This window comes from Xenopus laevis, chromosome 8S (genome assembly GCF_017654675.1).
Source record: "Xenopus laevis strain J_2021 chromosome 8S, Xenopus_laevis_v10.1, whole genome shotgun sequence".
NCBI classification, from domain to species: Eukaryota; Metazoa; Chordata; class Amphibia; order Anura; family Pipidae; genus Xenopus; species Xenopus laevis.
Window position 1 is genome coordinate 26,380,343 of NC_054386.1, and position 12,506 is coordinate 26,392,848.

The following is a 12,506-nucleotide window of genomic DNA, read 5'->3' on the forward strand; positions in this document are numbered from 1 at the left end:
TGCGGTGTGGGTGCCTCGCAGGGAGAGCAAAGTGCTGGTGCTTTCTCATTGGCTCTTCCATTTGTTATGTATCATGTACATGAGGATGTGTGACATAGATCAGTAAGCTCCCCTTGGCACAGAAAGGGTTAAATTCCACTCTGTCACACACTCAACCCCCAGATATGGCATTCTTATCCACCTACTTTCATACAGAGCTGCCCCCACCCTGATGCACCCAGGACAAGTTGTGAATGCAGGAGCTGGATGAGACCCGGTACAGACTGGAGTGTGAAGCACCATATGTACAGCAGCCGCAACTGTTGCACACTGTCGGGCTGGACTGCTGGGGATTCTGGGAACCGCCACTGGTATGTTTGTAAGTCCTACCCACTTCTGGATATTGTCCAACCACTCACTCAGCCAGGCTCATCCAATCACTGTTCCCATAATGACTGGAGCATACAGTGAGTCTATAGCAAATCATCAGCCCTGCATCAATGTGCCAATCCGGTCCTTACCTGAGTGGATTTCAATCTGATTTTGTCACCGATGTCCTTCCACATGTCACAGATGCCCTGCTCCTCCCCTGTAACTTTCCATGAGAGTGTTCTACAGTAGTCCCACCCACAGATTCACTGCCCCTCCCCCTGTAACCTTCCATCAGAGTGTCCTAGTCCCACCCACAGACTCACTGCTCCTTTCTTGTAACCTTTCATCAGAGTGTCCTAGTTCCACCCACAGATTCACTGCTCCTCCCCCTGTAACCTTCCATCAGAGTTACATAGTTACATAGTTAAATTGGGTTGAAAAAAGACAAAGTCCATCAAGTTCAACCCCTCCAAATGAAAACCCAGCATCCATACATACACCCCTCCCTACTTTTAATTAAATTCTATATACCCATACCTATACTAACTATAGAGCTTAGTATCACAATAGCCTTTGATATTATGTCTGTCCATAAAATCATCCAAGCCATTCTTTAAGGCATTAACTGAATCAGCCATCACAACATCACCCAGCAGTGCATTCCACAACCTCACTGTCCTCACTGTGAAGAACCCCCTACGTTGCTTCAAATGAAAGTTCTTTTCTTCTAGTCTAAAGGGATGGCCTCTGGTACGGTGATCCTCTTTATGGGTAAAAAGGTCCCCTGCCATTTGTCTATAATGTCCTCTAATGTACTTGTACAGTGTAATCATGTCCCCTCGCAAGCGCCTTTTTTCCAGAGAAAACAACCCCAACCTTGACAGTCTACCCTCATAATTTAAGTCTTCCATCCCTCTAACCAATTTAGTTGCACGTCTCTGCACTCTCTCCAGCTCATTTATATCATTCTTAAAGGGATACTGTCATGGGAAAAAATTTTTTTTTCAAAATGAATCAGTTAATAGTGCTGCTCCAGCAGAATTCTGCACTGAAATCCATTTCTCAAAAGAGCAAACAGATTTTTTTATATTCAATTTTTAAATCTGACACGGGGCTAGACATTTTGTCAATTTCCCAGCTGCCCCATGTCATGTGACTTGTGCCTGCACTTCAGGAGAGTAATGCTTTTTGGCAGGCTGCTGTTTCTCCTTCTCAATGTAACTGAAGGAGTCTCAGTGGGACATGGGTTTTTACGATTGAGTGTTGTTCTTAGATCTACCAGGCAGCTGTTATCTTGTGTTAGGGAGCTGTTATCTGGTTACCTTCCCATTGTTCTTTTGTTTGGCTGCTGGGGGGAAAAGGGAGGGGGTGATAATCACTCCAACTTGCAGTACAGCAGTAAAGAGTGATTGAAGTTTATCAGAGCACAAGTCACATGACATGGGGCAGCTGGGAAATTGACAAAATGTCTAGCCCCATGTCAGATTTCAAAATTGAATATAAAAAAATCTGTTTGCTCTTTTGAGAAATGGATTTCAGTGCAGAATTCTGCTGGAGCAGCACTATTAACTGATTCATTTTGAAAAAAATTTTTTTTCCCATGACAGTATCCCTTTAAGGACTGGAGTCCAAAACTGCACTGCATACTCCAGATGAGGCCTTACCAGGGACCTATAAAGAGGCATAATTATGTTTTCATCCCTTGAGTTAATGCCCTTTTTTATGCACGACAGAACTTTATTTGCTTTAGTAGCCACAGAATGACACTGCCCAGAATTAGACAATGTGTTATCTACAAAGACCCCTAGATCCTTCTCATTTAAGGAAACTCCCAACACACTGCCATTTAGTTTATAAATTGCATTTATATTATTTTTGCTAACGTGCATAACCTTGCATTTATCAACATTGAACCTAATTTTCCAGTTTACTGCCCAGTTTTCCAGTTTAGACAAATCACTCTGCAAAGTGGCAGCATCCTGCATGGAACCTATATTTCTGCACAATTTAGTATCATCTGCAAAAATAGAAACAGTACTTTCAATGCCCACCTCCAGGTCATTAATAAACAAGTTGAAAAGCAAGGGACCTAGTACAGAGCCCTGCAGTACTCCACTAACAACACTGGTCCAATTAGAAAATGTTCCATTTACCACCACTCTTTGTAGTCTATCTTTTAGCCAGTTCTCGTCCTAGTCCCACCCACAGATTCACTGCTCCTCCCCCTATAACCATCCATCAGACTGTCCTAGTCCCACCCACAGACTCACTGCTCCTCTCTTGTAACCTTTTATCAGAGTGTCTAGGTTCCACCCACAGATTCACTGACCCTCCCCTGTAACATTCAATCAGTGTCCTAGTCCCACCCACAGACTCACTGCTTCTCCCTTGTAACCTTCCATGAGAGTGTCCTAGTCCCACCCACAGACTCACTGCTCCTCCCCTGTAACGGTCCATCAGAGTGTCTTAGTCCCATGCACAATGACGTTTTTAATGCTCTGCCTCCGCCTCCTCTCCAGCATCCAAAATCCCACCCATCTAGTGATAGAGCTCCGCCCCTATCTGAATGGCGCATTGATGTGGAATTGAGACACATAAACACGGAGTCACTTTCTTCCATTTATTGAAATGACTGAGGTATAGAATTTTCTTTTGTACAAACATTGGCCCCATCAAACACCACAAAACAGATGCCTCGACCCAACCAAATAAATATATTTACACTGTACAAGTTGATTTACAATCCTTCTGGCAGGTCCGGACTGAGAATTAAAATAGGCCCTGACATTTCATTTACACAGAGGCCCAATCAGCCCACACAGAGGCCCAAACAGCCCCCACCAGCCCACTAAATAGTGACTTTCTATGGCAGCCCACAGATTGCCAGTCCGGGCCTGCCTTCTGGACAGAGAAAGCCTAGACACGCCTTCGGCTCTGCCCTTCCGTGGAAGAGGGAGAGTCGGCAGCCGCTCGGATTAACGGCCACTTGGAGCCCAGAGTTTTGGAGAAATGGTCCTCGACGGAGATGCTGCTGAATGGGGATGTTGGAGTTGGACGGGAAACCATCGGGCACTTGTGGGCCAGGCTTCTCTGGAAGTGTTCTTCGACATCTAACAACGGGGTCTTGCATAGACCTGGCCAATGAGAGAAAAGTTTAGGGTCAGATACCAATAATGTTGCTAAATGAAAACTCAATAGGATGCGTCAAAGTTGGCTCATTATTAAATGCTCAGGGGCAGGGTCTCGGCTCATTATGAGATGCTCAGGGGCAGGGTCTCAGCTCATTATGAGATGCTCAGGGGCAGGTTTGCTCCACCAGGGAAGCTCCTGGATTATAGGGAAGGAAATTACCTTTAGTTGCACAGGCCCTTGAAAGATTTGCTGCTTCTGTAGGAAGTGGGACCAGTGGCTTTTGTCTGGAGACACAAGTGATGACAGATGGTCGCATCTGGAATGGGAGGAGCACCATTAAATTGCGTGGCACAGGCAATGCAGTTTTGCCAAGGTGAAAAAGTGGTAAGCGAGCGTAAAGAAAAGTAGGAACAGGAACAAAATGTACATAATGGAAGGTCCACAAATATAAAGCATTCTGGGTAAGAATTTTGGGTACATAAGGGCCTTCTTATGAGAACATAAGATGATTAAGAAAGTCATCTTCTGGGAAGAGAAGTATTGAGGCTACAGAGCAGACTTCCAGGAGAGAAGGACCATGACTACAGGGGAGGGTTTGGGGTGGAAGAGCAGGAGGACTGTGTCTATGGGGAGAATTGTGGGAGCTGGAGCTATACTCCAGGAGGCTCAGTTGATACAGAGGAAGGTTCAAGAGAAGGATAGCGGGTAGAAGGAGGGAGAGTGAAAGGGTTAGAATGCAGGAGGAGGGGCTTTGAGGAAGGTGTAGGACATTTGGTTGCTCACCTGCTGCAGGAGGGCTGGGGAGAGCTGTGCTGTCTCGCTGGGTTTCTCTACCCTTTTCACCAGTGCCAGTGGCTGTTCTTCTGGGCTGGTAGCAGGCTCAGACCTCTCCAAGTGTCTCTGTGCTGGCATTAGCCTTCTGAGGACATGCTCCAAGGTTAAATGGGGGCCGCAGTTCTTTAGTGGAGGGGCTCCAGCTTGGGCCTTTAGATTCATAGGAGGAAGGGTTACCTTTACCCTAGGGACAAAATGACAGACAGTGAGCCCCACACTACAGAAATGCCAGATCCATCTCTAACTGAACAAGCACTGTCCTTGCGGAGCATGCTGGGAATAGTAGTTAGCAAGTGCTATATACATAGGAGAAAAAAAGTCCCTGCTCCTTACCTGCTGGGTGGGCTGACAGGGCACATTCTCTTGGAAATCTGTGGTGGGTCCGGGCTGAGCTTGCGTTTGATTGGATAAACTGGGATCCCATGGTTATTCAGGGGACGGAGCCTTTCTGTATCCCGGGAATTGTGCTGCCCTGGAATAGAACAGGAATGTCGTGAGTGTCCAGCCTGGTACAGAATTCTGGCATGGGGTTCTGTTGCTCAGCCCCTTAGCAACATTGGCAGTATGGTAGCTCCAAGTTAGGTTAAATAATATGGAACATTCAGATAACAGCTGATTGGTTGGTGCCATTTTACTGAACTTCTATAGACGAAGCTCTCAAGTTAAACCTTTCCAAACATATTGCCCCAGGGGAGGGCAAACAAAGAAACTACCCCATATGCACCACTGAATTTACCCCTGAGTGGAGGGTAAGAGCAGGAAACTATTCCCCCATAACAGATACATTGATTAAAAGGATTATTTCATCCTCCACACTCCATTCCAGTGCTCTCCTCTTCATGGGGCCCTATATAAAGCTGCACCAGTGAGGGAGTGGCTGACATAGCAATGAAACAGAGCAAGTGAGGGGCTGCTTTATGCACCCCATGTGGGTATATGAGAACATGTACATTTTCCACTGCTAGAAATATGTGCCTAGAGGTGCAGTGCCGTGTACAGGTAAGTGCCCCCCAGCACAGAGGTAGGTGTAGATAGGAGTATATGGAGTGCACTTACCTTCCAGGATATAGACTTTAAATCCACTGGAGATTCCCATGGTGTATTGGAGGCTGGAGACTGCCATAGTGATTGCTCTATGTGTGACACAGAGAGGAGAGATATAAGTGGAAGTCTTACCTGAGCTGGGCTCTCACAACTTTATAGCTCCCCTGCACCCACAGCAGCCAATGGGGAGAGGCGCACACACCAGAAGCTCCACCCTTCCCCCCCCTCACATGCCAGTCAGGGCTTCAAAGGGGCTTTCCTGCTGCTTCTAACTGTCCCTCTGCTCCTGTTGTGCCTAGTTTAACCTCTTCATTCCCAAACCTGCTTCTTACTGTCCACTGTTCCTGTTGTGCCCAGTTGAACCTCTTCATCCCCAAATTGTTAGGGTAATTCATCAGTGGCTAAGCTAAAGCAGGATTCCATGTATATTTTCTGTTTGTGCATAAAGATGCAGCAATAAGGTATAAAGAGGTAGCATGGGATGGGCCAAGTGCCCTGATCCTCAGAGCTTGCAATCTACAGGATTATATCTCCTTATGATGTATGATGACCGTTTGCCACCTAGACACAATCCAGATACAAGTGTGGGCTCTTTCATTGTAGCTGCTGTTCCATAGGAAGAGTTTTGCCCCTGTGAATATCTGGGTATGTATCTGGTTATGTGGGTATGTTAGTATCTGCGTATGTGGGTTTCTGGGTATGTATCTGGTTATGTGCGTATGTGAGTATCTGGGTATGTGAGTATCTGGGTATGTGTCTGGGTATGTGAGTATCTGGGTATGTGAGTATCTGGGTATGTATCTGGGTATGTGACTATCTGGGTATGTATCTGGGTATGTGAGTATCTGGGTATGTGTCTGGTTATGTGTGAGTTTGTGGGTATGTGAGTATCTGGGTATGTATCTGGGTATGTGGGTAGATATCTGGGTATGTGAGTATGTGGGTAACTGAGTAACTGGGTATGTGGGTGTGTATTTGGGTATGTGAGTATCTGGGTATCTGCTTATGAAGCCCAGCTTGATTCTGACAATGGCACAGGGCTGCTGTACAGTATCTATAATAAAGCAGCTGCCATGTTTTATTTTGCTTTGGAAGGAGGTTTTGTTTTATGGTAAGGGCCATAGATTTTTTGCTATTTTTAGTTTTTTAAAGTGCTGAATGGATTTCTATTTTTACTCTATTGGCCTGGTCATTCCTTTCTGTAGTATCAAGCAGTTTTCCCTGCTATTTTCTACCCAGCACCTTCTCTGCACCTTCCTTTATTTCAGTTCACAAACATCTCCCCCCCCCCACCAGTACAATAAGGGATGGAGCTGACAGGCCTTGGGCGCAGTGGAACCATCAGATAGTCAGAATAAAGGGAAAATGAATAACAGGGAGAATGGGTTGTTTGGGCGCAGAGTGGTTAGTGCACGTTGTTACATGTATAAGAGACCTTCTCCCATGGGATCCAGTTGGGTGACATGCCGCTCATTCCTCTCTGCAATCATTTAGACTCTGCAGGGACACGTTCAGCTGCACAAATCTCACATGTACTTTATATTTATCCCATTCAGCTGCTTGCTCCCAGGCACGGGTTTGTTATACTGAGCACCCAGCCCTCCATATCAGTAATATGTTCCCTGCCCCAATGTACCCCGATATCACTCAGCCCTCCCTGTGTACCCTCATATCATCCAGCACCCAGCCCTCCCTATGTACCCTTATATCACCCAGCACCCAGCCCTCCCCATTTACCCTAAAATCACCCAGCCCTCCCCATGTACCCTGATATCACCCAGCTTTCCCCATGTACCCTAATATTACCCAGCACCCTGCCGTGGGGTGATCAACACACCCTGATATATTGTATTAGTACAATTGGGGATAAGCCCCCTGTAGTGAGACACTGAGTGGGATAGAAAACATGCTTCTGCCATGAAGACCCCCTGGGTACCCAGCAGTACCGGTTGGAGGTAAGTGGTTCGGGTGATGTTGTGTCTGGACCCAATAGTGACTCCTTCTTCATCACCCTAATGCTCTATTTATGTATCTTGGGGTAAAGGTGGATATTGGAACCTATTGTTGGTTGGTGGGCCCCAGAACACTATCATCTTGATAGGGCCATAGACACCCCAGGTATTTGCCTTGTGCCATTGGACTGAGTGGGTTATGATTAGAGTTGGTATTGTCCCACGGAGGAGCATTTGGAGCCCTCCCAGCTTTGAGTCTATGTTCACTATAGTGTCTGCCTGAGAGGCACCATTTTATTTGCATTCCTTCCTGCCTGTAATGTACAGGGAGTAGTGGTTTGGCCATTGCACCCCTAATGCAGTTCCCACGGTGGGGGGGCTATTGGGCTACAGAGCAGGGGGTGATTGAGGCATTGGAGATGCAAACGAGGCTGCTGAATTCTTGGGCCCCAGACCATTCATTCTCTGTAGCCCTGGGCTAGCCTTCCTTGTTCTCATTAGCTGGGATTTCCTTATCTGCCCCTCCCTGGAGGCACCAGGCATAGTGCTCCTCCCTCCCCCATTCCTTCCCCCTGCCCCCAGGCCAAGCTGCTACCCCATGTGCCCACCCCCCCCAAATATATATTCACCATATTGCATTATATGCTGGGGCACCTGGGACCTTTCTCCGGGCTCTTTATTTGCAGGGATGGGGGGGGGGGTCTCCTCATTTAAGAAAACCACATGTTCCTTCTAATGGAAAGTGTGGCCCCATGGTGAGGGTTCCGCCAGTTCATGCCAGTTATGGTTTATTAATTGATTCTACAATGGTGCAATGGTGTCTGGCAGGAGCACCTACTTCACTTGTGTCCCTGCCCCAGTGTACCCCAGTGTGAGCAGCTGGAAATGCACCTCCCTGTGTCACCCATTACCATCTGGCAGCCCTGTTGCACCTCCAGTTTCTCACTAGGAACCCCCTTTCCCTTACCTGGGATGGAAGGGAGTTGGAGAAAATGGATTGAGCAGCCAATACAGACCAAATGGTTAATAAAAAATGAAGGTACAATGGGTTATCATGTCTCACAGGGTTTGCTTCCTCTGCTCCTGCCGTGCTTTCTTATATATAAAGACAGAGTTTGTGCTGCTGCCACATTAAGAATAATGTAAATAGTACCACTCAAAAAGTAATAAATCAAAAATACTAAATTGTTATTAAATTAGTAACGGAGGATTCACTCACAGTTCACCTCAGTCCCAAGCTGAAAAGTCCAAAACACTGTATCCTGAAAGAATGTGAGGACCTCCAATAATGCTCTCATTATGTAACCGTTTCCCTGCCACGGAAGCGTTTTGTTTCATAGCCTATGAGTAAATGCCCCAATAGGCACGAAACGCGTTTGGTCTTATGTCCTAATGAATTTTTCTACTTTTTATATATTTGTTTCTTTATTATTGGAGGTCCGCACATTATTTCTGGATACAGTGTTTTGAGCTTTCTTATCTCCCCCCACAAATAAATGAGCCAGAGTCTTCACCAGCTGGCAGTGCTGTTTGTAAATGAGACTGTGCTGGAATGCCACTGTGATTATGGGCAGCACATACTAAGTGTTGGGGAGAGGGGGTTGCCGTACAGTCATGTCCAGTCTGTTCAATGGGTGAATGCATTTAGTCAAAGGTGCCCCTGTATATGAGGGAATTGGTTGGGGCAGGTGAGGTGCAGGGAGTTGTAGGGTTTAGTCTGGATTTGTTGTGACAAGTAAAGGCTCAGGCCCAAGCCGCACACACTCCTCCATTGTCTTCTCATTCACATAAAAGCCTACCCCGCCCCCCTGCTGAGTGAAGGCTTGTGCCAGGCATCTGCCACTGTTTGCACAGGAGGGCGTCTCACCTGAGGAATGTCATGCCTGGGGGCACCTGTGTACTTCACAGGGGGGAAAGTTGAAGACCTGGTTTGAGTGAGATAAGATCCATGGGGGGGGGGTAGGGCCGGGGGTGCTTCCTGTGAGCTGAGGGGGTGATTGACAGGTTTGGGTGGGGGTGGATTTGGTAGGACACATGATCTCACCTATAGAAAGGGGGGTTGAGTGCGTGCCTCTCATGTAACATGCCAGGGCCTGTCTCTATGTACCTGGCACACTCACCCTATCAGCCAGCCACACACCCAACATGATGCACCATGGCCCCAGCATGAGTCACGGGCGGCACTTACTGAGGCACTTGCAGGGGAGACGCTCAGTAACTGTGTCACACACTCATGTGAATACCCACTCAGTCTCTGGACCCCCCCCCAGTGGGATTGCATGCACCAGAGTCAGGGGCAAATAAACCAAGGTCCAGAGAACCTCTTATACTGTATAAGCACTGCCCAATCACACCCCTCTGCGCCAGGGAAACGGGTAGGTAATGAGGGTAGTGCCCAATCACATCCCTCCGTGCCAGGAAAATGGGTCGATAATGACAGCAGGGTCCAATCACGTCCCTCCGTGCCAGGGAAACGGTTACATAATGAGAACAGTGCCAAATCACACCCCTCCGTGCCAGGGAAATGGGTAGATAATGGGGGCAGTGTCCAATCACACCCGTCTGTGTCAGGGAAACGGCCGGGTAGATAATGGGGCAGTGCCCAATCATATCCACCTGTTCCAGGGAAATGGGTAGATAATGGGGGCAGTGCTCACTCAAACCCCTATGCGCCAGGGAAACAAGGAGATAATGGGGGCAGTGCCCAGTCACATTTCTCCATGCTATAACTTTCTATAATGAAGGTATATTTGGGAACTGCATAGAGATATATTGCAAACAAATGCAATGAGTGGAGTTCCCCTTTAATGTGTCCCATTCTTTGCTCCACAGCACCACCTACAGGCACAAGCTGGAAAGTGTCTGGCGCCCCCACATGATCAGTAGAAAAGTTGTTGATGCCAGGCTTTTCTAAGTTTATTGCACCCTTCAGGGGCATAGAAAACACAAAAGATATTATTATGTATATTAAACAGTGAATAAAGTAACCCCTATTGTAAAATATTAGGATATTAGAAGTCACAGAAGAGTTCCATGTTCCATATAAATTATTGAACTCTGAGGTGAATAGCCTCATATTTTCCAACAAGGGCTACTTTATTTATTATAATACACAAGTTTTAGTGAGTAATGTGACAGAAATGACATCACTAAGCTCCATTTGTAACTGATGATATCACTATAAGGATATCATTTACAGGATATTCATGGCTTTTGTGTATTATATCCTTATAATACACAAAAAACCATGAATATCTTGTAAATTATATCCTTATAAACGGTGAGTTCTGATGTCATCCAATACCCTTTTCGCTAGATACATATGACGAGTGTATTGATTAAAAATTCAAATTTATTGAAATGTAGAGTTAAAATCATGGCATAAACACATGGATGCTGCAGGCAGGGGGAGCATGACTCGAGGCGTTTTGTGACTATGCTAGTCACTTCCTCAAGAAGCCAGTGCGCCCTCTGCCGATTACTCATAGAAATAGCCACTTAGATCAATTGGTTAAAACCGTTAGCCTTTAAACTAACGGTTTTAACCAATTAAGCTAAGTGCCTATTTATATGAGTAATCTCATTTTGAGGAAGTGACTAGCATAGTCACAAAACGCCTCGAGTCATGCTCCCCTTGCCTTCAGCATCCATGTGTTTATGCCATGATTTTAACTCTACATTTCAATAAATTTGGATTTTTAATCAATACACTCGTTATATGTATCCAGCGAAAAGGGTAGGCTGAAAGTGTGCATTGGATTATTTTTCAGTTGAACCACTTGACCAGAGTGGATCGGCCATTACCAACTAGCACTGGATTATTTACTCCCTCTTTCCTAATTAATGTTCCCCTCAGGTGTGACTGTCTCGACTAGTGATGTCATCAGTTATAGAAGGTGAGTAGTGATGTCATTTTTGTCACATGAATCACTAAAACGTGTATATTATAATGAATAAAGTACCCCTTGTTGGAAAATATGAGGATATTAGAAGTCACCTTGGAGTTCCATGGCCTGTATAAAAGCACTAGGCCGAAGTTCATGGAACTCCTCTGTAACTTATAATATCCTTATTATATTTTACAATAGGGAGTACTTCATTCACTATATAAATGGCTCTAAGCGATGTCACCAGTTATAATTGGCCCACAGTGATGTCATTTCAGTCACATGACCCACACCAATCTTTTGCTAATAAACAAGATCAGTAAGATATAAGTATACGTTCAGCCTTGCGTTTTTATGATGATCATGGAATAATAATAATATAGTGAATAAAGTACCCCCTCTTGTAAAATATAAGGATATTATAAGTTACCGAGGAGTTTCATGACCATATAAAAGTACGAGGCCGAAGGCCGAGTGTTTTTATACAGGTCATGGAACTCCGAGGTAACTTCTAATATCCTCATATTTTACAACTGGGGGTACTTTATTTATTATAATACACAAGTTTCAGTGAGTCATGTGACAGAAATGATATCAGAACTCACCGTTTATAACTGATGACATCAGAACTCACCGTTTATAAGGATATAATTTACAAGATATTCATAGCTTTTGTGTATTATATAGTGAATAAAGTACCCCCTCTTGTAAAATATAAGGATATTATAAGTTACCGAGGAGTTTCATGACCATATAAAAACACGAGGCCGAAGGCCGAGTGTTTTTATACAGGTCATGGAACTCCGAGGTAACTTCTAATATCCTCATATTTTACAACTGGGGGTACTTTATTAATTATAATACACAAATTTTAGTGAGTCATGTGACAGAAATTACATCACTACTCACCGTTTATAACTGATGACATCACTACTCACCGTTTATAAGGATATAATTTACAAGATATTCATGGCTTTTGTGTATTATATCCTTATATTACACATCAGGGAACACCCGATCCTTTATAATCCTAGAGCAATGCCACTGGCCATACAGATAGAATGGAATGGATAGTGCGCTGCGCCTGCGCACAGGGACAACTAATTCAGAGCATCTCTAGATCCACTGTGGCTCCTCCCACTCTGGGTACCGGAACGTGCCACTGTGCGGATGAGAGAGGGGGACAAGACAAGGGATGCAGGTGATTCACCATCCCCGCCCCGCGGCCCCCCTCTCAGTGGCGCTTGGTAACTGCCGCATCAGTGTAGCGGTTCGGGTGCAGGAAGGGCTTACTGTGTAAGCGAGG

At 45.5% G+C, this 12,506-nt stretch overlaps 1 protein-coding gene across 1 annotated transcript; it reads right to left on the bottom strand.

The window, feature by feature from the left end:
• Positions 1–2,957: 2,957 nt before the first annotated feature.
• On the bottom strand, positions 2,958–5,527 carry vgll4l.S (vestigial like family member 4 likeS homeolog). Its single transcript, XM_018232475.2, has 5 exons — positions 5,374–5,527; positions 4,651–4,789; positions 4,267–4,501; positions 3,703–3,799; positions 2,958–3,485 (listed from the first exon to the last, which is right to left on the bottom strand). Exons 1-5 carry the CDS (start codon positions 5,438–5,440, stop codon positions 3,268–3,270), a joined length of 756 nt encoding a protein of 251 aa, XP_018087964.1. The 5' UTR covers positions 5,441–5,527; the 3' UTR covers positions 2,958–3,267.
• Positions 5,528–12,506: the final 6,979 nt, after the last annotated feature.

What these genes read in the sequence shown, in the direction of transcription:
- vgll4l.S (XM_018232475.2), bottom strand. Translation starts at nt 5,440, where the DNA reads ATGGCAGTCTCCAGCCTCCAATACACCATGGGAATCTCCAGTGGATTT. An exon ending in CCCCAGCCCTCCTGCAGCAG is followed by an intron (nt 3,800 to 4,266) that starts GTGAGCAACCAA and finishes CTCCCATTCCAG; the next exon opens with ATGCGACCATCTGTCATCAC. An exon ending in AAGGGCCTGTGCAACTAAAG is followed by an intron (nt 3,486 to 3,702) that starts GTAATTTCCTTC and finishes CTCATTGGCCAG; the next exon opens with GTCTATGCAAGACCCCGTTG.